General features: G+C 49.2%; 1 protein-coding gene across 6 annotated transcripts in view; it reads left to right on the top strand.

Moving 5' to 3' along the window:
- The window catches only part of DHRSX (dehydrogenase/reductase X-linked), a 342,796-nt gene that overhangs the window by 268,869 nt on the left and 47,210 nt on the right, over nucleotides 1-26,717 (top strand). For all 6 annotated transcript variants that reach the window (XM_063804755.1, XM_054676437.2, XM_063804758.1 and 3 more), the window contains one exon: nucleotides 6,667-6,874. In XM_063804755.1, coding sequence (XP_063660825.1) covers nucleotides 6,667-6,874 — 208 coding nt within the window. The remainder of the gene's footprint in view (nucleotides 1-6,666; nucleotides 6,875-26,717) is intronic.

Here is a 26,717-nt window from a genome sequence, read left to right as displayed (position 1 = left end):
GAGATCCAAGAACCAGCCTTGGCTTCCCAAAGTCCTGGGATTACAGACGTGAGCCACCATGCCTGGCCCAAGGTTTAATTTTTTAAGATCAATTTCAAGCAGTGATGTTAGTAAAAGATATTCATAGGCCAGGTGCGTTGGCTCACGCTTGTAATCCCAGCACTTTGGGAGGCCAAGGCGGGCGGTTCACTTGAAGTCAGGAGTTCGAGACTGGCCTGGCCAACACCGTGACACCCCATCTCTACAGCAAATACAAAAATTAGCTGGGCGTGATGGTAGGCGCCTGTAGTCCCAGCTACTTGGGAGGCTGAGGCAGGAGAATCGCTTGAACCCGGGAGGTGGAGGTCGCAGTGAGCTGAGATTGCGCCACTGCACTCCAGCCTGGGCTACAGAGTGAGACTCTGTCTCAAAAAAAAAAAAACAAAAAAGGCACAAAAAGGGCTGAGCGTGGTGGCTCACGTCACGTCTGTCATTCCAGCACTTTGGGAGGCCAAGGTGGGCAGATCACGAGGTCAGGAGATCGAGACCATCCTGGCTAACACGGTGAAACCCCGTCTCTACTAAAAATACAAAAAAAAAAAAAAAAATTAGCCGGGCATGGTGGCAGGTGCCTGTGGTCCCAGCTACTCAGGAGGTTAAGGCAGGAGAATGGAGTGAACCCAGGAGGGGGTGGTTGCAGTGAGCCAGGATTGTGCCACTGTACTCTAGCCTGGGCGACAGAACAAGACTCTGTCTCAAAAAAAAAAAAAAAAAGATTTATGATTTTAAAGATTGAGTTGCATGTTGTGAAGTTGCTCTCCCAAAAGATGTACAAATGTATGTGCATGCCCTTCCTTTGGTTGTCTGGCCAATTTTCCCCATGTTCTTCGCAGTGGGAGTGATGACTTCTCGGACCGTTGCCAGTGTGATAGGAAAACAGATGGAGGGTCATTCCCTGTGATTTTGCAAGCTGAAAAATCAACTTGCAAAAGCAGATGAATAGGAGAAAAGGCATACAAAGTTTACTCGATGGATACATACAGCAGCCTTCAGAGGCAAGACCCAAAGATACAGGGGAAACTGTCTATTTTTATGCTTAGGTTCAACGACGTCTGAACGAAATCCGTGTAGGAATAGGATTGGAGGAAGAGGGTGTGATCGAAGGCTGATGGTCTGAGTGGGGAAACAGACAGGCCTGTCTAGATTTTTTTGGCGTCTGAGCAGTGCACCTTCCTTCTGGGGGTGGGGTGGGACCCTCTCTGGGAAGGGGGTCGTAGAACATGCATTCAAACAAGGCAGGTCAAGGAATTTCCTTTTTCTTTTCTTTTCTTTCTTTTTTTCTTTCTTTTTTTTTTTTTTTTTTTGAGACAGAGTCTTGCTCTTGTCGCCCTGGCTGGAGCGCAATGGCGCGATCTTGGCTCATTGCAGCCTCCACCTTCTGGGTTCAAGCAATTTTCCTGCCTCAGCCTCCCGAGGAGCTGGGACTACAGGTGCCCGCCACCACACTTGGCTAATGTTTGTATTTTCTTTTTTCTTTTTTTGAGACAGAGTCTCGCTCTGTCGCCCAGGCTGGAGTGCAGTGGCGCAATCTCCACTCACTGCAAGCTCCACCTCCTGGGTTCACACCATTCTCCTGCCTCAGCCTCCCAAGTAGCTAGGACTACGGGCGCCCACCACCACGCCCAGTTAATTTTTTGTATTTTTAGTAGAGACCGGGTTTCACCGTATTAGCCAAGATAGTCTCGATCTCCTGACCTTGTGGTCTGCCCACCTTGGCCTCCCAGAGGGCTGGGATTACAGACGTGAGCCACCGTGCCCGGCCTAATGTTTGTATTTTCAGTAGAGATGATGTTTCACTGTGTTGGGCAGGCTGGTCTCGAACTCCTGATCTCAAGTGATCCACCTGCCTTGGCCTCCCAAAGTGCCAGGATTATAGCCGTGAGCCACTGCGCATGCTAGGAAATTTCTTTATGGCCAGTTTTTATATACTCAGAGTGTAGGGAAAGTTAGAGTCCTATTTATAGGGTTTCTGGCTGGCCTTGGGGGAAAGGTGCTTTGGTTTTCGGGACCCACCTTGGGGAAGAAGGATTCCAGTTTCCGTGGTGCCCTTGGGGCGAAATGGGTCTGAGAGACAGGAGGGTAGGAGAAGGTCAGCAAGAAAGGTTTGCTTCTGATGCTGCTTCTGAGGTCTTCATTTTAGGTTACTGTTCTCTGAGCCCCAGTATAGGCATGCATTATTGGTTTTGTTCATTTATTTTATGAAAAAATGAATACATGAATATAGAGGGTATCAATTTTTTTTTTTTTTTTTTTTTTTTGTGAGACGGAGTTTCACTCTATCACCAAGGCTGGAGTGCAGTGGCGCAATCTCGGCTCACTGCAAGCTCCGCCTCCCGGGTTCACGCCATTCTCCTGCCTCAGCTTCCCGAGTAGCTGGGACTACAGGCGCCCGCCACCATGCCCGGCTAATTTTTTGTATTTTTAGTAGAGACGAGGTTTCACCATGTTAGCCAGGATGGTCTCGATCTCCTGACCTCGTGATCCGCCCATCTCGGCCTCCCAAAGTGCTGGGATTAGAGGTGTGAGCCACTGCACCCGGCCCTAATTTTTTTTTTTATAGTTTCAGGGTCTGCTCTGTAATTGTAATATTCTACTTTTCATCTGGAAAATATAGTGTATATTGGACATTTTATAACAGGGAGAGGAGGTTTAGAAACCAACACCAGGGCCATGTACAGTAGCTCACACCTGTAATCCCAGCACTTTGGAAGGCCAAGGTGGGTGGATCACTTGGGGTCAGAAGTTCGAGACCAGCCTGGCTAACCTGATGAAACCCCGTCTCTACTAAAAATGCAAAAATTATCTGGGCATGGTGGTGTATGCCTGTAATCCCAGCTACTCAGGAGGCTGAGGCAGGAGAATTGCTTGAACCTAGGAGGCAGAGGTTGCAGTGAGCTGAGATGGCGCCACTGCACTCCAGCCTGGGTGACAGAGCAAGACTCCTTCTCAAACAACAACAAAAACCAACATCAGTCTCTGTTCCCCAGTGGTATCATTTATGTTTACACTGTTTTCTTTCTGTATTTCTCATTGGTTTGATCTTTTTGGTTTTCTTTTATGTGTTTTCCTTGGGAAAGCATTCTCATTTTTCTTCTCCAGATCCTTAGGTCAAAGTTTACTTCATTTATTTCAATTTTCTTTTCTTTTATTTTCTTTCTTTTTCTTTTTCTTTCTTTCTTTCTTTTCTTTTTCTTTCTTTCCTTTCTTTCTTTTCTTTCTTTCTCTCTTTCTTTCTTTCTTTCTTTTTTTGACAGACTTTCACTCTGTTGCCCAGGCTGGAGTACAATGGCGTGATCTCGTGTCACTGCAACCTCCACCTCCCGGGTTCAAGTGATTCTCCTGCCTCAGCCTCCCAAGTAGTTGGGTCTACAGGCACCCGCCAGCACGTCCAGCTAATTTTTTGTATTTTTAGTAGAGATGGGGTTTCACCATGTTAACCAGGATGGTCTCAAACTCATGACCTGGTGATCTGCCCACCTCAGCCTCCCAAAGCGCTGGGATTACAGGCATGAGCCACCGCACCCAGCCCTCAATATTGTATTCTTATTTAGGAACAGCTTTTGTTGGTAAGAGGCATTGGATTTTCAGAAGCTTTTTCTGAAACGTATATGATGACGGATGTCTTTCTTTTAATCTTTTGAATGTGTTAAACATTCTTTTAGGCTTTTTGATCTTATCTTTAGTTTTTTCGCATAAATATCATGCTGATATTCAAACTATATCTGAGATGGCTTTGTGAACCCTGAAAATTTGAGACAGGTCTCAGTTAATTTAGAGTTTGTTTTGCCAAATTTAAGGACGTGCGCCTGTGACATAGCCTCAGAAAGTCCTGATGACGTGTGCAACGTGGTCAGGTCACAGCTTGGTTTTTTTTGTTTGTGTGTTTTTTTGTTTTGTTTTGTTTTGAGATGGAGTCTCACTCTCTTGCCCAGGCTGGAGTGCAGTGGTGCAATCTCAGCTCACTGCACCCTCTGCCTCCCAGGTTCAAGCAATTATCCTGCCTCAGCCTCCAGAGTAGCTGGGACTACAGGCACATGCCACCATGCCTGGCTAATTTTTTAATTTTTTTTTTAGTAGAGACAGGGTTTCACCATGTTGGCCAGCCTGGTCGCAAACTCCTGACCTTGTGATCCGCCCGCCTTGGCCTCCCAAAGTGCTGAGATTACAGGCGTGAGCCACTGCTTCTGGCCACAGCTTGGTTTTATACATTTTAGGGAGATAGGAGACATCAATCAATATAGGTAAGAGCTACGTTGGGGTGGGTGCGGTGGCTCACGCCTGTAATCCCAGCACTTTGGGAGGCCGAGGCAGGCGGATCACCTGAGGTCAGGAGTTCGAGACCAGCCTGGCCAACATGGTGAAACCCCATGTCTACTAAAAATACAAAAAATTATCCGGGCGTGGTGGCGGGCGCTGGTAATCCCAGCTACTCGGGAGGCTGAGGCAGGAGAATGGCTTGAACCCAGGAGGTAGAGGTTGCAGTGAGCCAAGATTGTGCCGCCGCACTCCAGCCTGGGCAATATGAGCAAAACTCTGTCTCAAAAGAATAAGAAGTATAGTCCTTGAAAGGCAGGGACAACTGGAAGCAGGGAGGGGGCTTCCAGCTCACAGGTAGGTGAGACACAGATGGTTACATTCTTCTGGGTTTGTGATGAGCCGTCCCAAAGGAGGTGATCAGATATGCATCTATCTCAGTGAGCACAGGGGTGACTTTGAACAGAGTGGGAGGCAGGTTTGCCTTCAGCAGGTTCCAGCTGGACTTTTCCTTTGAGCTTCCTGCTGTTGGGGTGCCCAGATATTTTCCGTTCACAGCTTCCATCAGGATACATATACCATGTGGTTAATTCAGAAAATTAGGCCGGGCACAGTGGCTCATGCCTGTAATCCCAGCACTTTGGGAGGCCGAGGCGGGCAGATCACGAGGTCAGGAGATCGAGACCATCCTAGCTAACATGGTGAAACCTCGTCTCTACTAAAAATACAAAAAATTAGCCAGGCAGGTGGCGGGCGCCTGTAGTCCCAGCTACTTGGGAGGCTGAGGCAGGAGAATGACTTGAACCCAAGAGGTGGAGCTTGCAGTGAGCCGAGATCACGCCACTGTACTCCAGCCGGGGTGACAGAGCAAGACTCTGTTTCAAAAATAAATAAATAAAAATAAAATTTAAAAAATATATATATAAAAGAAGCAAGAGATGTGAACCTTCAGCCACCTTGAAATGTTGTTACGATAATTGTGTAGCAAATTGATCGCCTCTGGGCATCTTCGGAGCCCAGAGGAAAGAAAAACATTATTGCTCAAATACTTCTCCTTGTCTTATTGAAAAGAACTGTGAGGCCAATTCTAAGGCCAATGATCTATGCCTAGCATTAAATTCTAAAAGGAGTCTATGGTGGTTGTGTGTCTTCAAGGGACGTTATGTAACACCGCAAATAACATCTCTTTAAAAAGTGTTTCTAAGGCATACATAGAAAAAGTAGAACATATTTACAGGAGCAAAGCTGGAAACATCCAGTTTTCTGTGTTTCTAGTGATTGAGGTTACCAGAGAGAGAGACAGGCACATTACTCACTTGACCACGGTTATCGGATCGATTTTTATCACTATGTCCTGTGATACTAAAACGTTTCTCTAAACTGCTTGAACCAAGGTGCAAAGAGTTTAACACGTGCTTAGCACACTACAGAGCTTGCAATAGATGTGAGGAAAATTTATGATAGCTTGGGAAGTTTGCCAAATTGCTTGTGTGGTTGTCTTTTATGATTTGAGACTCATCAAGAAGACCACATGTGGCCAGGCGCGGTGGCTCATGCCTGTCATCCCAGCACTTTGGGAGGCCAAGGAGGGTGGATCACCCGAGGTCAGGAGTTCAAGACCAGCCTGGCCAACATGGTGAAACTCTGTTCCCACAAAAAATACAAAAAATTAGCCGGGCGTTGTGATGGGAGCCTGTAATCCCAGCTACTCTGGAGGCTGAGGCACGAGATTCGCTTGAACTCGGGAGGCTGAGTTGCGCCACTGTAGCCTGGGTGACAGAGTGAGAATCTGTCTCAAAAAAACAACAACAACAACAAAAAAAACAAGGAGCGCAGTGGCTCCTGCCTGTAATCCCAGCACTTTGGGAGGCTGAAGCGGGTGGATAACTTGAGGTCAGGAGTTCGAGAGCAGCCTGGCCAACATGGTAAAACTCCCATCTTTACTGAAAATACAAAAAATTAGCAGGGTGTGGTGGCGGGCACCTGTAGTCCCAGCTACTGGGGAGGCTGAGGCAGGAGAATCACTTGAACCGGGCAGGTGGAGGTTGCAGTGAGCCAAGGTTGCACCACTGCACTCCAGCCTGGGCGACAGAGTGGGACTCTGTCTCAAAAATAAATAAATAAATAATTAGTAACATAATTTAACATCTCTGACCCCAATACAATTAAGGGATGAATTTATAATAAAAAGGTGAACTAGAAAAATCCACACGCGTTGGAAAACTGGCCAACAGATGGCATCATCACACAGGGGTCTAGGGGAGGTGGCTGCGTATAGACGTGGCCGTGGCCGCAGGTACAGATGCTGCCGGGATGAGGCACTTAGGCGTGAACGCCGTCAGCCTCTGACACCTTCTCCTGCTTGCCCCACAGTGCCTGCTACTCACCCCACGCAGCCTACGCCCAGAGCAAGCTGGCCCTTGTCCTGTTCACCTACCACCTCCAGCGGCTGCTGGCGGCTGAGGGAAGCCACGTGACCGCCAACGTGGTGGACCCCGGGGTGGTCAACACGGACCTCTACAAGCACGTGTTCTGGGCCACCCGTCTGGCGAAGAAGCTTCTCGGCTGGTTGCTTTTCAAGGTAAGCCCCTTCTGCTTCTCTGATTCACGGCTGCACCTGAAGATGCTACAGGAAAGGGGGTCCCCCATCCAGGCCCCGAAGGAGGGTTCTTGGATCTCGTGCAAGAAAGAATTGAGGACGGGCCTGTGGTGGAAAGAGAAGCAAGTTTATTGAGAAGGTAGAGGAGTAAATGAATGGCTCCTCCACGGCAAAGCATCCCCAGCGGCCGCTGGTGGGCCATTTTTACAGTGATTTCTTGATGATATGCTAAACGAGGGGGGGATTCTTCATGCCTCCCCTTTGTAGACCGTAGAGGGTAACTTCCTGACATTGCCATGGCATTTGTAACTGTCCTGGCGCTGGTGGGAATGTAGCCGTGACGACAGCCGGAGGTCACTCTTGTCGCCGTTTTGCTTTTTGTGGGTTTTGGCCGGCTTCTTTACTGCAACCTGTTGTATCAGCAAGGTTTTTATGACCTGTACCTTGTAGCAACCTCTTACCTCATCCTGCGACTTAGCATGCCTTAACCGTCTGGGAATGCAGCCCAGCAGGTCTCAGCCTCGTGTCACCCAGCCCCTATTCAAGATGGAGTCACGCTGGTTCACACAGCTCTGACACAACCACTTCCAGGCTGCGTGTGCGGTGCTGGGTGCTTGGGTTCGGTGATGTATTTGTACATTCTCACCCCAAAGCCTTGGTTGTCTGCGAGCTCGGTTGGTGATGCTGTGTAGCTAGGTAGCGCCCATAAATGAATCTTCTTACGAGCTGGAGACCCTTTGGGGCTGCTGTGGTAGGGGCCAAGGGAAAAACATCCCCCTTTGCCATTTGAAGGTTTGCTGAAAAATCAACGCACAAAATACAGTTGCCCTTTTTGAAACATGAATAAAGGAAATGACAGGCAAATGTATTCTCATCCATGGAGGGGAATGTCAGAGGAATTGCCCCATTACACAAAGGGGTACAGACGCTTGTGTCCTCTTCTTCTTAGGGGAAGGGGAGTGGGGAATTGGGGGTGAATATAGGGTTCCAAATAGTAAATGATTTTTAAGAGAAGTCAATGGGTTTCAACAATGTACAGTGGCCCGAAAACAGATAATGTTTTTTGTTATTGTTGTTTGTTTGCTTGTTTTTTTTGAGACGGGGTTTCGCTCTGTGTTGCCCAGGCTGGAGTGCAGTGGCGGGACCTCTGCCCAGTGCAACCTCCGCCTCCCGGGTTCAAGCGATTCTCCTGCCTCAGCCTCCCCAGTAGCTGGGATTACAGGCATGTGACACCACGCCCGGCTAATTTTGTATTTTTAGTAGAGACGGGGTTTCATCATGCTGGCCAGGCTGGTCACGAACTCTGGACCTCAGGTGATCCACCCGCCTCGGGCTCCCAAAGTGCTGGGATGATAGGTGTGAGCCACTGCGCCTGGCCTCAGATAATGGTTTATGGCGAGTCTCTGCAGGGACAGAGGCTGTGGAACCCTAAGAACAGACAGTGGTTTATGAGGAGTCTCTGCAGGGCTGTTGACAGACATCAGTCTTTCCTCCGCGATGTGGGTTCAGAAACTCAGGGAAGGGGACACTAGTCATTTTTCCTTCTCTGACATGTCCAGACTTCAGGGAACTTCAGAGAACAGCTTCATCCTGTGCATCGGGAGACACAGAGGAACCAGGAGGGGGAGGTTAGAGAGATCGTGAGGCTTCTTCAGTTCAGCAGGACAAAGCACCGTACTTTGGGGTGTTGGTTTTTAAGACCCAGCAGGGGAAAGCTCCCACATTTCTGCAATGATCTTCATTGTCGTGATGCATTAACTTCTTAAGCACTGCAAGATTTCATGCCCCAGCCATTCCCTTGAGTTTGTTTGTTTGTTTGTTTATTTGAGATGGAGTCTAGCTCTATCACCCAGGCTGGAGTGCCGTGGTGTGATCTCAGCTCGCTGCAGCCTCTGCCTCCCGGGTTCAAGTGATTCTGCTGCCTCAGCCTCCTGAGTAGCTGGGATTGCAGGTGTGCGCCACCATGCCCGGCTAGTTTTTGTATTTTTAGTAAAGACAGGGTTTCGCCACGTTGGCCAAGCTGGTCTCAAACTCCTGACCTACCTCAAGTAATCTGCCCGCCTCGGTCTCCCAAAGAGCTGGGATACAGTAGTGAGCCACCGTGCCTGTCCCCCTTGAGGTCTTTTGAAGTGATATGTATCTGGGAGCTATAGATTTACTTTCTTTCCTATCTATCTCAAGTCGGGATACTAAAGTTTTAATAATTTGTTTACAAAACAAAGAAAGAACCTTGAGAAGCTTTTCTGTTTCTCCCTTTACATTGCAGAATCGCCTAATTAGCATTTTTAAAAGTGTCTGCTTTTGAAACACCGCCACGATTCACCTTCAAAACCGCATGGGTTGAGGAATTTTCGGAAGAGCGATTCTAACTCAGCTTTCAAAATTCCTTGGGCGTCTACTGCTTGTTGAAGTTTCCCACCTCTTTCTGAGTCAGTTTAGACAGCTTTTCCCTTTAGGTAATTGTCTGTTTCATCAAGCTTTGGAATTAATGAGCTTGGTTACAAATTCTCTTTTCTCCCTGTTGGACTCCTGGCATTGCTCTTGATTTCGTCTGAAAGTCTCTCATGATATGAGCTGCCCGCCCCCAGTGTGGACTTTTTGAGGGGATTAATTACTTCCCTTATTTTGAAGTTTGCTTTCTTATCAGTTGTTCTTCGAATCTCTCATTCCTCAAGCAAAGGAATTTCTTTTTTTCTTTTTCTTTTTTTGAGATAGAGTCTCGCTCTGTCACCAGGCTGCAGTGCACTGGCGCGATCTCAGCTCACTGCAACCTCCGCCTCCCGGGTTCAAGTGATTCTCCTGCCTCAGCCTCCTGAGTAGCTGGGACTGCAGGCACCTGCCATCAAGCCTGGCTAAGTGTTGTGTTTTTAGTAGGGACGGGGTTTCACTATGTTGCCCAGGCTGGTCTCGAACTCCTGACTTCAGGTGATCCGCCCACCTCGGCCCCCCTAAGTGCTGGGATTACAGGCGTGAGCCACCGCGCCCAGCTGTATATCCCTTATTTTGCAGTTTGCTTTCTGATCTGTTGTTCTTCACATCTCTAACTCCTCAAGCAAAGGAATTTCAAAATATTAGTTATTTGATTAAGCACTAAGTATTCGCTGGCGATACACCAACACTAGGATACATTTCATCCTTATAAAACCCCCATGAATGCCTCCGAGACTGACTTCAGTATCCAAGGAGAGCATCTGCTGTTTTTTTATTTTATTTTATTTTATTTTATTTTTTGAGACTGAGTCTCGCTCTGTTGCCCAGGCTGGAGTGCGTTGGCGCGATCTCAGCTCACTGCAGGCTCCGCCTCCCAGGTTCATGCCGTTCTCCTGCCTCAGCCTCCCGAGTAAATGGGACCACAGGTGCCCGCCACCACGTCTGGCTAATTAATTTTTTTTTTTTTTTTTTTTTTTTTTTAGTAGAGACGCGGTTTCACCATGTTGGCCAGGATGGTCTTGATCTCCTGACCTCGTGATCCTCCTGCCTCGGCCTCCCAAAGTGCTGGGATTACAGGCGTGAGCCACCGCGCCCGGCCTCTTTTAAATTTTTTAGAGACCAGGTCTTGCTCTGTCACCCTGGCTGCAGTGCATTTTTTTTTTTTTTTTTGTAGAGACGGCATCTTGCTGTTCGCCCAGGTTGGTCTTGTGTGCTGGGATTATGACACAATCACTGGCTGCAACCTTGAAATCCTGGCCTCAAGTGATTCTCCCACCTCTGCCTCCCAAAGTGCTGGGATGACAGGCATAAGCCACCATGGCTGGCCTTGACATTATTTTTTTCTAAATATTTAACAAGCAAACTGCAACTTTAGCCACATGAATCATTCTTTAATCCTTTGATCATCATCTGCAAATTTGGATTAAAAATAATCACGGGGCATTGCTCGAGTGATACTGCCTTTATATAAGAGACAACATTGGGGAAACTTTAAAATTATAGAGCAGAAGAATATGCATTAGCCTGGAAATGAAATTAAAATAATGTAAGAATTTTAAAGAAAAGGCTATACAGGTGCAGTAGCTTGATGCTGTCTTTGTAATGATAATTCTGTATTGCTGTGTATGTATTATTTACTAGTGTGTACGCATGCATGCATGCATTGTATATTAAGACTTGGAAGATCAGCTGGGTGCTGTGTCTCATGCCTGTAATCCCAGCACTTTGGGAGGCTGAGGTGAGCGGATTACTTGAGGTCAGGAGTTCGAGACCAGACTGTCAAACATGGTGAAACACCATCTCTATTAAAAAAAAAAAAAAAAAAAAATTAGCCGAGTGTGGTGGCGCGTGTGTGTCATTCCAGCTACTCGGGAGGCTGAGGCAGGGGAATCGCTGGAACCCAGGAGGCGGAGGTTGCAGTAAGCCGAGATGTCGCCATTGCACTCCAGCCTGGGTGACAAGAGTGAAACTCCGTCTCAAAAAAAAAAAAAAAAAAGAAAGAAGAAAAACCTTGCAGGATCTGTCCAGGGTCCCTGGGGAGAATCTGTGTGACATACATATCTCTGTGATGTTTCATATCATCTGAGGGCATGGTTGTATGTCACTCTGAAACCTCTATCCTCTGTCTCATCAGAACACATGGACTCGATTCAGTAACCTGGGCGACCAGTCAGTACCAGAAGAAAAACTAGGAGGTCGATTGGTTTGTTTTTGAGATGGGGTCTCGCCCTGTCACCCAGGCTGGAGTGCAGTGGTACAATCACAGCTCACAGCAGCCTCGACCTGCTGGACTGAAACGATCACCCCACCTCCACCTCCTGAGTAGCTGGGACTACACGAATGCACCAGCATGCCTGGCTAATTTTTTTAAATTTTTTGGTAGAGCCGGGTTCTTGCTATGTTGTCCAGCCGGGTCTCCAGTTCCTAGCCCCAAGCGATCCTCCTGCTGTGGCCTCCCAAAGTGTTGGGATTATGATTTGTGCATTTATAAAGATGAGAGGTTTGATTTGTCCTGTATACAAATGCATCAGGCCATTCTTCATGCTGAGACATGCAGATGGTCTCAGCCTCAGTAGGAGAGTAGCTTAGTATTTCAGAGGGCATGTGTGCTCTTCAGACCTCTAGGAAGCTCCTCGCAGCTTCATCAATGAAACTCAGTAACCCCCTACAATGTATACCCCTCCTAGGGAGCAAATGAACGTGGCTATTACCTCTCTTCCCACCTCAGTTGTCTCAAGAGCAATGGGTGTTACAAAAAAGAGCTATCGGCTGGGAGTGGTGGCTCACGCCTGTAATCCCAACACTTTGGGAGGCTGAGGGGGAGGATCACGTGAGGTTGGGAGTTCAAGACCAGCCTAACCAACATGGAGAAACCTCGTCTCTACTAAAAATACAGAAATTAGCCAGGCGTGGTGGCAGTCACCTGTAATCCCAGCTACTCAGGAGGCTGAGGCAGGAGAATCGCTTGAACCCAGGAGCGGAAATTGTGGTGAGCCCAGATCGTGCCACTGCACTCCAGCCTGGGCGACAAGAGCGAAACTCCATCTCAAAAAAAAAAAAAAAAAAAAAAGAAAGCTATTGTAAATGCTGAGTGTATCAGCTCCACCATACAGGGCTCATGTCCAGCAAGTCCTGACCACTTTGAAATCATGTGATCAGGCCTGCCATCAAAATGAACAAATTTGCAGTGTAGACTGCTCCCACTTCACCATGAAGTAGACCACTCGTATCATTGCTTGTCTTAAGCATGTATTTGTATCCGCCATGCGGTCTAATGAAAGTGTGTCTTAGGGTTGATTGGAACTTGGATTGACGTGCCGAGAGGGTGACAGGTTAATTAATCAAGTCAAGGATGCAGGTACTGGGAATTTTTTTATTTTTATTTTTTTTAAGATGGAACCTCTCTCTGTTGCCCAGGCTGGAGTGCAGTGGTGCGATCTCGGCTCACTGCAACCTCCGCCTCCTGGGTTCAAGCAATTCGGCCTCATCCTCCTGGGTAGCTGGGACCTCAGCTACCTCCCAGCACACCTGGCTAATTTTTACATTTTCAGTAGAGATGGGGTTTCGATATGTTACTCAGGCTGATCTCGAACTCACAGTCTCGAGTGAGCCGCCTGCCTCAGCCTGCCGAAGTGCTGGGATTACAGGCATGAGACACCATACCCAGCCCCCCCATTTCTTTTTTTTTATTAATAAACAAATCTAACCACCCTCTCTGGACCTTCTATTTCCCCTGGGGACTGTCCCTGACTACAGTCTCCGCTGCAGCAAATCCCCATACAGGAATTGCTCATACAATTCACTTCCAGTCCCCCGTGCTCCACTGAAAATGCTCCAGGTGGCCGGGCGCAGTGGCTCACGCCTGTCATCCCAGTACTTTGGGAGGCTGAGGCGGGTGGATCACATGAGGCCAGGAGTTCGAGACCAGCCTGGCCAACGTGGTGAAACCCTGTCTCTACTAAAAATACAGAAATTAGCCAGGCGTGGTGGCGGACGCCTGTAATCCCAGCTACTCGGGAGGCTGAGGCAGGAGAATCGCTTGAACCCGGGAGCAGGAGGTTGCAGTGAGCCGAGATCGCGCCACTGCACTCCAGCCTGGGTGACAAGAGTGAAACTCCATCTCAAAAAACGAAAAAATAAGAAGAAATTGCTCCAGGTAGAGCCACCAGGGACTTCACCCTTTCCCTGCAATGTGCAGGCCTCAGCCCTGGCTGTTTCCTCCTCCACGCATGCCCTTCCCCCAGGTATCCAATCCCTCTCCTTCCCTTCATTCAGGCCTGCGCCAAAACCTCCGAAGACAGGGCTTCTCCGGGGCGCTTGCTTTCCCCTCACAAAGCTTTGTCTGTCTTTATGGGTCATCTCACCAATTGGCTTATGTATTTATCGATTCACTTATTTATTATAAATTTAAGGAGTACAGGTGCGGATTTATTTATTTTATTTATTTATTTTGAGACGGAGTCTCGCCCTGTCACCCAGGCTGGAGTACAATGGCGCGATCTTGGCTCACTGCAACCCCTGCGTCCCAGGTTCAAGCGATTCTCCTGCCTCAGCCTCCCGAGTAGCTGGGATTATAGGCATGTCCCACCACACCCAGCTAATTTTTATATTTTTAATAGAGATGGGGTTCCACCATGTTGGCCAGGATGGTCTTGATCTCTTGACCTCGTGATCTGCCCGCCTCGGCCTCCCAAAGTGCTGGGATGACAGGTGTGAGCCACCGCGCCCGTCCTGGCTTATGTATTTATTGATTTGCTTATTTATTATAAATTTAAAGAGTACAGGTGCGGATTTCTTTTTTTGTTTCCTTTTTTTTTTTTTTTTTTCTGAGATGCTCTGTTGCCCAGGCTGGAGTGTAGTGGCATGATTTTGGCTCACTGCAACACCTGCCTCCCGGGTTCAAGCGATTCTCCTGCCTCAGCCTCCCGAGTAGCTGGGATTATAGGCATGTCTCACCACACCCAGCTAATTTTTATATTTTTAATAGAGATGGGGTTTCACCATGTTGGCCGGGATGGTCTTGATCTCTTAACCTTGTGATCCGCCGGCCTCGGCCTCCCAAAGTGCTGGGATGACAGGTGTGAGCCACCGCGCCCAGCCCGGCTTATGTATTTATTGATTCAGTTATTTATTATAAATTTAAGGAGTACAGGTTCGGATTTCTTGCATGGAGACATCGCACAGCAGTGAAGTCCCGGCTTCTAGTGAACCCCTCACCCCAGCTGTGAATACTATACCTGTAGGTGATTTTTTTCATCCTCCACCTCCTGCCAACCTCCCACCTTTCAGGGTCCTCATCGTCAATCCACCCTCTGTGTCTGTGTAGACCCACTGGTGAACTCCCACCTGCAAGTGAGAACATGGCAGGATCAGTGTTTGACTTTCAGTATCTGAGTTGTTTGTTAGGAGAACGGCCCGCTTTTCAAACTGAAGCTCTGTTTCCATTAAAATACAACTTCCAATTTCCCTGCTGTTCCTAGCTCCTAGCAACACCATTCTGCCTTCTGTCTTGATGAATCTGACAACTCTAGGGACCTTAGAAAGTGGAAACAGGCCGGGCATGGTGGATCATGCCTGTAATCCCCACTTTGGGAGGCTGAGGCGGGTGGATCACCTGAGGTCATGAGTTCAAGACCAGCCTGACCAATATGGTGAAACCCCGTCTCTACTAAAAATACAAAAATTAGCTCAAGCATGGTGGCACACGCCTGTAGTCCCAGCTACTCGGGAAGCTGAGGCAGGAGAATCGCTTGAACACGGGAGGTAGAGACTGCAGTAAGCCGGGATCGTGCCACTGCACTCCAGCCTGGGCAACAGAGTGAGACTCTGTCTCAAAAAATAAAAAGTAAAATAATAAAATAAAAAGTGGAAACGTGCAGTGTTTGTCCATGTCACTGCAAAAGACATGATTTCATTCTTTGATATGACTGCATAATATTCCATGGTGTGTATATACTATACTGTACTTTCTTTATATTAGCCAGTCCTCTGCTGACAGACACTTAGGTTGATTGCATATCTTTGCTGTTCTGAATACTACTGCAAAAAACCTACAACAGCTGTGTGCGTGGATCAGGGCTCTGTGCCTGGAAGGCAGGGAAGGAGGTGCTGAATGTGTGTGTGTGGGTCTAGCTGTGTGCATGGATCTGGGCTGTGTGCATGGATCAGGGCTGTGTGCATGGATGAAGGCAGGGAGGGAAATATTGAATGCATGTGCATGGATCTGGGCTGTGTGCATGGATCAGGGCTGTGTGCATGGATGCAGGCAGGGAGGCAGCTGCAGAATGCATGTGATGGAGCCAGCTGTGTGCATGGATCAGGGCTGTGTGCATGGGTGAAGGCAGGGAGGGAGATATTGAATGCACATGCATGGAGCCAGCTGTGTGCGTGGATCAGGGCTCATGATAGCAAAGCAGAGAAAGAAGGCAGATGACGAGGGAGGGGTCCCTGGAAGAATCAGGCAGTGGCTATTTCCTGCAACAGCTCCCTTCTCCTCTCCTTCCCTGCTATGCCTCTCATTTTTCTAATTTGTTAATTCTGGATAATAATATCACATAAGAGTGTTGTGAACATTGCCGAGAGAATATATGGGAAACCATTTTCTCCACTGTAAAGCTCTGTGTAATTATGTAATTATGAGCCATTCATTCCTCTCTCTGACTATATTGCTTGTGGCTCTATTTAGTACACTTGAAACTCTATCTTCTATTTTGTGTGTGTTTCATCTTTTTTTTTTTCCTGCACTTGTGCCTCACCATCCACCCACTACCCATGTCTATTGGAAGCTCCCGGGCAGCAGGGGTTATTTCTGAAATTCTCTTCCTTTGCCCCAAGAGCTGGCAAAATACAGGTGAGCATTTAATAAACATTCACTGGACTGAATGAAGTTGAAATGGTTTCTGTAGCTTGCAGCTCCAACACTCTCCGGGACTCAAGAGTGGCTTGATGCAGATTTTACCATAAATGTTGCTGCACCGTCTCCCCAGCGCCCCCCAGGCGGGCGTCTGGAATTTCAAAGATGATCTTGTGTCTGTTAAAAGGGAACACACTGCGTTCTTGGATTTGGGTTCGCATTTATACATCTTCTGTCCTCTTGCCAGTCTCTAAAGATTGTCATTTAAAAAAAAAAAAAAGCTGTAGATAAAACAGGATGTGTTATTTAAGCCACAGGGAGCATGATTTACAGGACCGTCTTGTGTATTCAGAAGGCAACTTTGATTTCCCTGCACAAGGCGTCACCAAGCAAGCCCACTTCATCACTCCGAGAATGTGTGGAAGACAGCGCCTGTCAGCCACAGCTGCACAGGGGCAGATAATGAAATTCTGCCGCGAAGCCACAGTTCCTTGCTCTATACAGGAGGTCGGCCAGATAGGAAGTGTCTTAGTCTTCGTGGGCCACCTCTAGTCTCTTTGGCATATTTCTTTCTTTCTTTCTTTCTTTTTCTTAACAACACTTGAAGAGTATAAAACCATTCTTAGCTAGTAGCCTGTACAGAAACAGGTACAGGCTGAATTTTGCCCATGGTGTATAGTTTGCAGAGCTGCATAAGAAGCTAGAATGAGTGGGGTTCCCAGCGTGGTCTCTGAGACCAGCAGCCTCTGGGAGCTCGTTAGAAATGGAGATTCTTGGGTCGGGCACGATGGCTCATGCCTGTAATCCCAGCACTTTTGGAGGCTGACATGGGCGAATCATGAGGTCAGGAGTTCGAGACCAGCCTGGCCAAATGGTGAAATGCTGTCTCTACTAAAAATACAAAAAATTAGCTGGATGTAGTGGCAGGCGCCTGTAATCCCAGCTACTCGGGAGGCTGAGGCAGGAGAATTGCTTGAACTTGGGAGGCGGAGGTTGCAGTGAGCCAAGATCATGCCACTGCACTCCAGCCCTGGCATGTCAAATAAATAAATAAATAATAAAAAATTAAAAAAATGGTGATTCTTGGGCCTCGTAAGATCCAGTGAGTTAGAAATACCAGGGGTGCAGTTGTTTTTACAGGCTCTCTGGCCCATTCTCTTGAGTGCTAAGTGTGAGGACCCCAGACCCCAGGACTGCAGGGGATTGAGCCCCAGCTTTGGGGCTGTGGACAAAAGAAGATAGCTCTCGGTAATTCCATATGAATAGTCTATATGAATCCTAAAGGAAGTTGTGTTGCTTTAGTTGTTGTTGTTGTTGTTGTTTTCAAAACAAGTGGATAACAGTTCATTCAGGAATCCCCCAGCCTCACACAAGTGAACAAGAGTGATTTCGATTCAGAGGAAGACTTTTAGAAACAGAAGAGTGTAGTGTGAAGGTTGTCTAGTTTTTTTTTTTAGGAAAAGCTGGATTATACTGTAAATTGATAATAGAGGGGCAGAGAGAGAGGAGGAGAAAGAGGAAGGGGAAGAGGAGGAAGGGAGAGAGAGAAAAAGGAAGATGAGGAAAAGGAGAAAAAATAAAAGGAGGAAGACAGAGGGATAGAAAGAGAAAAAGGAGAAGTAAGAAGGGAGGAGGAGAAGGAAGAAGGAGGAGGAGAAGATGAAGGAGGAGGAGAAGGAAGAAGTGAAGGAGGAGGAAAAGGGAGGAATAGAGAAAAGGAAAGAAGGGCAGAAAGAAAAGAAGAGAAGGAGGAGAGAAGAGGAAGGAAGAGAAAGATAGAGAAAAAGAAGAAGATAAGGGGAAGAAGGAGGAGGAGGAAGAAGTTGGAGAAGATGGAGGAGGAAGAAGAGGGAGAAAATGAGAAAGAGGAGAAAGGAAGAGGAAGGGGAGAGAGGGATAGAACAGGAGGAGGATAAGGCAGAAAGGAGGAAGAGGAGGTGGAGGAGGAAGAAGAGAAGATGAAGGAGGAGAAAAAGAGGAATAGAGAGCGAAAAGGCAAGAAGAGGAGAAACGAGGAGAAAGACAAAAGGAAGAAGAAGAGAAGGCAGAGAAGAGAAAGGGAGAAAGAGACGGGAAAGGAGAATAAGGGGAAAAAAGAAGGAGGATACGATGGGGGAGGAAGAGAAAGAGGAATAGACAGAGAACAAGAGAAAAAGGAAGAGGAAGCAAAGTAGGAAGAAGAAGGGCGTGAGAGAGAGGGAGGGAAAGAGGGAGGTTCTCTCGGGCTCAGAGGTGATGCCACCCAGATCAGTTTGAGGTACACATCGGAAATGCCACAGAAGTGACAGAACTGGGAAGGGCCGTTTTGTCCGAGGAGATGCCGTCTCTCCTTTCCACAGGGTATGTCTGTGATGGACTCTCTGGTGGCTCTAACAGACTCCCCAGGAACAAAGACGTCATAGGCTCTGAGGCTGCCACGCTAAAAAGAAGCATCCTCTTTGGATGGGAAACTTCTTCCCTTGAGTGGATAAATGCCCTCCTTTGGTGCAGCCTTAAAGTCAGCCAGCAGTCTCTGTGCTTTTGATTGAAGGTCTCTGTGCTAGACCTTCCAGTGACTCAAGCTAAGAGATGAGCCAAGATCATTCCTGGAGCCCGGCATTTCTTCCTGGTTTCAGAATGCCCAGACTCTCTGCCATTGAGACCGCTCAATTTTGTATTAGTCGCAGTTCTCAAGAAAAACAGGACCAATAGGATCTATGCATAGAGAAAGATTTACTTTAATTGACTCTTGGGATTGTAGGGGCAGGCAAGTCCAAAATTGGTAGGCTGGCTGCCAGGCTGGAGACCTGGACAAGATTTGACATTGCAGCCTTGAGCCTAAAATCTGCAGGGCAGGCTGGACACTCAAGCAGGATTGCCCTGTTACAGTCTGGAGTGCAATTCCTTTTCTAGTAAGTGTCAGTGTTTGCTGTGAAGGCCTTCTCCTGATGAGGTGAGGCCCACCCACATTGTGAACCGTCCTCTCCTCTGCTTAAATGCAACTGATTTGTAAATGTTAATGATATCCACAAACTACCCAGTCTGGTGCTTGACCAAATGTCTGGGCACCATAGCCCAGCCAATTGATACATGAAATCAATCATCACAGAGCCCACCGAAGACCTGTGTTACCTGACATTAAACAGCACAAGCCATCTCCTCTCTGTTGTCTGTCAGGTGAGTGTTTATTCCTGGTAAGAGCAGGTTTGTGTGTGTGTCTTACGAGATTGTAGTTAGAGGAAGGTTTTCTTAATCCTCTCTGCTTCCGGTGGTCACTGAAGCCATGAAACATCCCTAGAAGTTTAGCACAACCCACAGCTCTCATTGGGGAGTTGAGAGCACGTGTGTGCACGTACACATGTGCACACTCATGCACACATATGCATGCACACATGTACAAATACACACATATAGATGCAAACACATGCACGCACCTGCACCCCTCCCACACATGCATAGTATGTGCACACATGCTCACGTGCATAAATGCACACACACCTTCACATGCATAGACACACGCACATATACACATGCAAACCCATGCACACAGACATGCGTATATCCACACATCTGTGCCCACATGCATGTGTGCACATATGCATGAGCAAACACACATGCACACATTTATGCAAATGTATATTCCTATACACACATGCACATATTCACATGTGCATTCATGCACATGCATGTACGTACATGTACTCACACATATCCATATACATGCAGACATGCACATACACTCATACAATACACATCCCTCAAGTACACATTCACATGCATGCATACATATACACATGTGCAAACACACGCAGGCACATACCCACACATCTGTGCCCCCACACACATGCATGCACATATATTTATCCAAACACATGCATGAATACACACACGTAGCCATTAACATGTGCATTCATGCACGTGCACATACATATACACATACATACAGACATGCACATACAATCATACAATACACATCTACCCACAAGTACACACACATCCACATACATGCGTACCTATGCATATCTGTGCACACACACACGCACACATTATATCACCCTATGATTTGCGTGTGAGTCAGCATCCCAGAAAACATCCAGCCCCGAAACCTATTTTCCAGAACATTCCAGAAGGAGCAAGCAGAAGGTACAGAGAGGCAAGAGGCAGGGGACATCGTGGCAGAAGCAGCAGGATCCCTGGGTGGCTGGAGCAGAGGTATGGAGAGGAAGTGTTGCCTTTGTAGAATGTTCAGAACATTCTTCCAGGAAGGCAGCTGAGCCTGGGCAGAAGTCTCTGAATTTCTCTTTGACCACAGCATTACTCCGTCCCCTCTTCCACAACTTTGGGGCGTGGAAACTCTCCTTGGGAAGCTCAGCTAGGAGTCTCTTTACTTGCCAGCCACTTCCCTGAGTGTGAGTTTCTGCCGTAAGATGTGGATGGTGCTAAAATAAATACATGTGCCCTCAGATGTCTCTCAGCACATCTCAAGGATCTACCAACAGCGTCTGCATTCAAATAGCAACGTTTACAGAAGGCGAACGAGCCTCTGCGTGCCTTGCAGAGAGCTGAGCGTTTGCCGCCCAAGCCCTGCTAGCCTCCTCCCTAGGAGACATCCCGGGTGATGCCATTCCTGCTGCCCTCTGCTCCTGGCAGTGGAGCGTTAGGTAGTTTCCTTGCAGACAGCACAGGGTACCCGTCCCAAGGACAAAGGGAAGCCCTGTGTGTGTCTCTTCTGCAAAGCCCAGCACGTCTAATACAAGTTAAGTGTGGAGTTCAGAGGGAACAGCTTTCTGAAGCTCTTTGAAGAGTCCCAGGCAAATATCTCTGTGTGCCCTGGGTGCTATCTGGAGAACAGGAGCTCTAACAAAAAGGAAATCGTGGTTTGAATGACAGAAAAGGGATTTGCTGTTTCAAATTCACAATATCTGCCTTATGTTAGAAATCAGAGTTCTCAGAGTCACCACAGATATTTGGTCAAATAGGGGCAGAACCAGAATTGGTAAATGCAGCAAAGGCTCTGAGGAATAAATTCCTCCCTTCCTTCCTCTTATCTTCTCTTTTTTCCTCCAGTCCTTCCTTTTGCCTCCCTTTTTTCCTTCCTTCCTTCCTCCCTCCCTCCCTCCCTCCCTCCCTTGCCTCCTCCCTTCCTTCCTTCCTCCCATCCTTCCCTCCCTCCCTCCCTCCCTTGCCTCCTCCCTCCCTTCCTTCCTCCCTTCCTCCCTCCCTCCCTTCCTCCCTCCCTCCCTCCCTCCCTCCCTCCCTTCCTCCCTCCCTCCCTCCCTTCCTTCCTCCCTCCCTCCCTCCCTCCCTTCCTCCCTCCCTCCCTCCCTTCCTTCCTCCCTCCCTCCCTCCCTTCCTCCCTCCCTTCCTTCCTCCCTCCCTCCCTCCCTTCCTTCCTCCCTCCCTTCCTCCCTCCCTCCCTTCCTCCCTCCCTCCCTCCCTCCCTTCCTTCCTCCCTCCCTCCCTTCCTCCCTCCCTCCCTTCCTCCCTCCCTCCCTTCCTTCCTCCCTCCCTTCCTCCCTCCCTTCCTTCCTCCCTCCCTCCCTCCCTTCCTCCCTCCCTCCCTTCCTCCCTCCCTCCCTCCCTCCCTTCCTTCCTCCCTCCCTTCCTCCCTTCCTCCCTCCCTTCCTTCCTCCCTTCCTTCCTCCCTCCCTTCCTCCCTCCCTCCCTCCCTCCCTCCCTCCCTTCCTTCCTCCCTCCCTCCCTCCCTCCCTTCCTCCCTCCCTCCCTTCCTTCCTCCCTTCCTTCCTCCCTCCCTCCCTTCCTTCCTCCCTCCCTCCCTCCCTTCCTCCCTCCCTCCCTTCCTCCCTCCCTCCCTCCCTCCCTCCCTTCCTCCCTCCCTCCCTTCCTCCCTTCCTCCCTCCCTTCCTCCCTCCCTCCCTTCCTCCCTCCCTCCCTCCCTTCCTCCCTCCCTCCCTTCCTCCCTCCCTCCCTTCCTTCCTCCCTCCCTTCCTTCCTCCCTCCCTTCCTTCCTCCCTCCCTCCCTTCCTCCCTCCCTCCCTTCCTCCCTCCCTCCCTCCCTCCCTCCCTTCCTCCCTCCCTCCCTTCCTCCCTCCCTCCCTCCCTCCCTTCCTCCCTCCCTCCCTCCCTTCCTCCCTCCCTCCCTTCCTCCCTCCCTCCCTTCCTTCCTCCCTCCCTCCCTTCCTTCCTCCCTCCCTCCCTTCCTCCCTCCCTCCCTTCCTCCCTCCCTCCCTCCCTCCCTCCCTTCCTCCCTCCCTCCCTTCCTCCCTCCCTCCCTCCCTCCCTCCCTCCCTTCCTCCCTCCCTCCCTTCCTCCCTCCCTCCCTTCCTCCCTCCCTCCCTCCCATCCTTCCCTCCCTCCCTTCCTCCCTCCCTTCCTTCCTCCCTCCCTCCCTCCCTTCCTTCCTCCCTCCCTTCCTCCCTCCCTCCCTTCCTCCCTCCCTCCCTCCCTCCCTCCCTTCCTTCCTCCCTCCCTCCCTTCCTCCCTCCCTCCCTTCCTCCCTCCCTCCCTTCCTTCCTCCCTCCCTTCCTCCCTCCCTTCCTTCCTCCCTCCCTCCCTCCCTTCCTCCCTCCCTCCCTTCCTCCCTCCCTCCCTCCCTCCCTTCCTTCCTCCCTCCCTTCCTCCCTTCCTTCCTCCCTCCCTTCCTTCCTCCCTTCCTTCCTCCCTCCCTTCCTCCCTCCCTCCCTCCCTCCCTCCCTCCCTTCCTTCCTCCCTCCCTCCCTCCCTCCCTTCCTCCCTCCCTCCCTTCCTTCCTCCCTTCCTTCCTCCCTCCCTCCCTTCCTTCCTCCCTCCCTCCCTCCCTTCCTCCCTCCCTCCCTTCCTCCCTCCCTCCCTCCCTCCCTCCCTTCCTCCCTCCCTCCCTTCCTCCCTTCCTCCCTCCCTTCCTCCCTCCCTCCCTTCCTCCCTCCCTCCCTTCCTCCCTCCCTCCCTTCCTCCCTCCCTCCCTTCCTCCCTCCCTCCCTTCCTTCCTCCCTCCCTTCCTTCCTCCCTCCCTTCCTTCCTCCCTCCCTCCCTTCCTCCCTCCCTCCCTTCCTCCCTCCCTCCCTCCCTCCCTCCCTCCCTTCCTCCCTCCCTCCCTTCCTCCCTCCCTCCCTTCCTCCCTCCCTCCCTCCCATCCTTCCCTCCCTCCCTCCCTCCCATCCTTCCTTCTCTTTGGTTCTTTGTTTCTCTTCTTTTTTTTCTTTCTCTCTCTTTCCTTCCTGCCTCCCTTCCTTCTTTGCTTCCTTCCTGTTTTTTTCTTTTTTCATCCTTCCCTTCCTCCCTTCTTCCCTCCTTTCTCCCTTTTTTCTTCCTCTCTCCTTTCTTCTCTGCTTCCTTTCTCTCTCCTTCCTTCCCTCTTTTCTGTCTTGTTCTCTGCTTCCTTCCTTTCTTACTGCCTCCCTCCCTCCCTCTCTGTCACTCCTTCCTTCCCTCCTCTTATGCTTCCTTCTTTCCTTTCTCTATTTCCTCCTTTCTTCTTCCTCTTTTTCTTTCTCCTTCTCTTTCTTCCTTCCATTGATATTTTTTTGTTTCTCTGTCTTTCTCCTTCCCTTTCACTCAACCCTTCACTGACCTTTGAATACCCAAAACAAAGGTGCTTTGACCCAGGCCATAGCTGATGACACTGAGTTGTTCCCAGCAGGTGCAGGATTCTGTGCAGACACGTCTGTCCCCTCCCTTCCTGCCCGGTTCTCAGCACTGCCTGGCATGTACAGATGTGGGTGCAGGGCTGGCTGGGGTGCAGGTGCAGGGTGCTCCAGCTGCACCTTCCGGAAAGACATTTCATGGAGTTAGGAGGAAAAGGGGCTGCCTCCGGAGGGAAAACTGAGGTCTTCATTGTCAGCAGGAGGAAGCCTGACTCGAACCCTTCTTATTCTGCAGCAGCTCTGAGACAGGTCCCAGAGCTTCCCCTCTAACAAAAGCGACTCTGAGAACGAGAAGAGATGCTTTGCTGTTTTCCCTACCTGTCACATTCTCTGTGCTGCCCTAACATGAGAAACCGTGCCCATGGTCTGGGTGTTTTCTTTTTTTTCTTTTTTCTTTTTTTTTTGAGATGGAATCTCGCTCTGTCGCCCAGGCTGGAGTGCAGTGGCGCCATCTCGGCTCACTGCAAGCCCCGCCTCCCGGGTTCACGCCATTCTCCTGCCTCCCGAGTAGCTGGGACTACAGGCGCTCGCCACCATGCCCGGCTAATTTTTTGTGTTTTTTATTAGAGACGGGGTTTCATTGTGTTAGCCAGGATGGTCTTTATCTCCTGACCTCGTGATCCGCCTGCCTCGGCCTCCCAAAGTGCTGGGGTGACAGGCGTGAGCTACCGCGCCTGGCCATGCTCCGGGTGTTTTCTTTGGGGAAAAAGATCACAAAGGGCTGAGCCAGTCCAAGGTCTGCTTTGCAGAACGTGGCATTAGAGAGACAAATGCTGGCAGGAACCCTTGGTGTTCTTGAGCAGTCCCATGAACACAGAGGGCTCTGTTTGCAATAGAGCTGTGTGGCAGACTGAATGAGCCAGGTAACCAACAGGAGATTGAAATGACTTGGCAGGGGAACTCGAGTAATTGCTCATGCTCCTGAAGTCTCTCCCTTCCCTGACTCTTGAGGTAGCAGGTAAGTGTGGGTATAATTGCCTGTTTCCTGGAAAAGAGGCTTTCTTGACATATGCACACAGCAGCCTGCGCCGATCCCAGTCAGGAGAGAAGTCACCTGGGCTTGGTCTCCATCTGCCGGGGCTGCCAGCCTGAAGTCCCATAGACTGGGCAGCTTAGACAACAGACACTGATTTTCCCACCGTCCTGGAGGCTGGAAGTCCAAGATCAAGGTGTGGGCTGGGCGGGCTCCTCCCGAGGCCTCTCTCCTTGGGTTGTAGATGCTGTCTTCTCACTGTGTCCTCACAGGGTCGTCCCTCTGTGCATGTCTGTTTTCTCCTCATCTCCTCTTCTTATGAGCTGTCTCAGTCCATTTCAGGCTGCTATTACAGAATACCATAGACTGGGTGGCTTATAAACAACAGACGTTGACTCTCCCACAGTCCTGGAGGCTGGAAGTCTGACATCAAGGTGTGGGCAGGGCTGGTTCCTCCTGAGGTCTCTCTCCTGGGCTTGGAGACGCCGTCTTTTCCCTGTGTCCTCACAGGGTTGTCCCTCTGTGTGTGTCTGTGTCCTCATCTCCTTTTCTTATGACATGTCTTAGTCCAGTTCTGGCTGCTGTCACAGAATACCATAGACTGGGTGGCTTAGAAACAACATACATTGATTCTCCCACAGTCCTGGAGGCTGGAGGTCTAAGATCAAGGTGTGGGCAGGGCTGGTTCCTCCTGAGGCCTCTCTCCTTGGTTTCATATTTTGCAATATTATATCAGGATAAATAATCTGTGCATGTGTATGAGTGTGTGCATGCGAATGAGTATATGAGCATGTTTGCATGTGTATAAGTATGCATGTGAATGAGTGTGTGTGCATGTGAATGTACACGTGGATGAGCATGTGTGCATGCGAATGAGTGTATGTGAGCATGTGTGCATGTGTATGCATACTTGTGAATAAGGGTGCGTGCATGTGTATGTGTGCATGTGAACGTGTGTACATGTGAATGTGAAAGTGTGTGCATGTGTGTGAGCTGTGTGCATGTGTGAGTGCATGTGAATGTGTGCATGTGAGTGCATGTGAGTGTGCATGTGTGTGAGCTGTGTGCATGTGAATGAGCATGTGTGCATGTGTGAGTGCATGTGAATGTGTACATGTGAATGTGCATGTGAGTGTGCATGTGTGTGAGCTGTGTGCATGTGTGTGAGCTGTGTGCATGTGAATGAGTGTGTGCATGTGTGAGCGCATGTGAATGTGTGTACATGTGAATGTGTGTGCATGTGTGAGCTGTGTGCATGTGAATTAGTGTGTGCATGTGAATATGTGAGCATCTGTGTGAGCTGTGTGCATGTGAATGAGTGTGAGCATGTGTGTGCATGTGAATGTGTACATGTGTGTGAGCATGTGTGCGTGTGAGCTGTGTGCATGCAAATCTGTGTGCATGTGAATGAGTATATGTGAGCATGTGTGCATGTGAATGAGTGTGAGCATGTGTTCATGTGAGTTTGTGTACATGTAAATGAGTGAGCATGTGTGCATGTGAATGAGTGTGAGTATGCATGTGAAAGTAGGTGTGCATGTGTATGCGTGTATGCATGAGTGTGTGTCCATATGTGTGTATATATTTGTGTGCATGTTAGTACATACGAATGTATGTGGGCATGTCAGCATGTAAGTGACCATGCGCACATGAATATGTGTGTGCGTGTGTTTTTCTTACAGAAAAAAAATCATCCAATACAACTTCATCACGTCGTCCTCTCTGTGTCCCCAGAAATACCTACATTTTCAGCACAGTGCGCTTGCTGTCTTCTAGAAATCGCAAGCTCATTTTCAACATAGCACAGGTGGTATCTTGCCCCCTAAAACGGTAGTACTTGTGTCGCAATTGAATATGCATAGCCCAAGAACTCTTACTCAGATAAGAGGATTTTTCAAAATATGGTAGAAACAGAAGCCCCCAGACACTGCCCACAGGGGAACCACAAAGAGGAAGCCTCCTTCCAGAGAGTGCTGAGTTTGTTCAACAATAGGGACGATGCAGGAG

The sequence above is a fragment of the Pan troglodytes genome, chromosome X (assembly GCF_028858775.2).
Source record: "Pan troglodytes isolate AG18354 chromosome X, NHGRI_mPanTro3-v2.0_pri, whole genome shotgun sequence".
NCBI classification, from domain to species: Eukaryota; Metazoa; Chordata; class Mammalia; order Primates; family Hominidae; genus Pan; species Pan troglodytes.
This window is presented reverse-complemented; position numbering and strand designations above follow the sequence as displayed.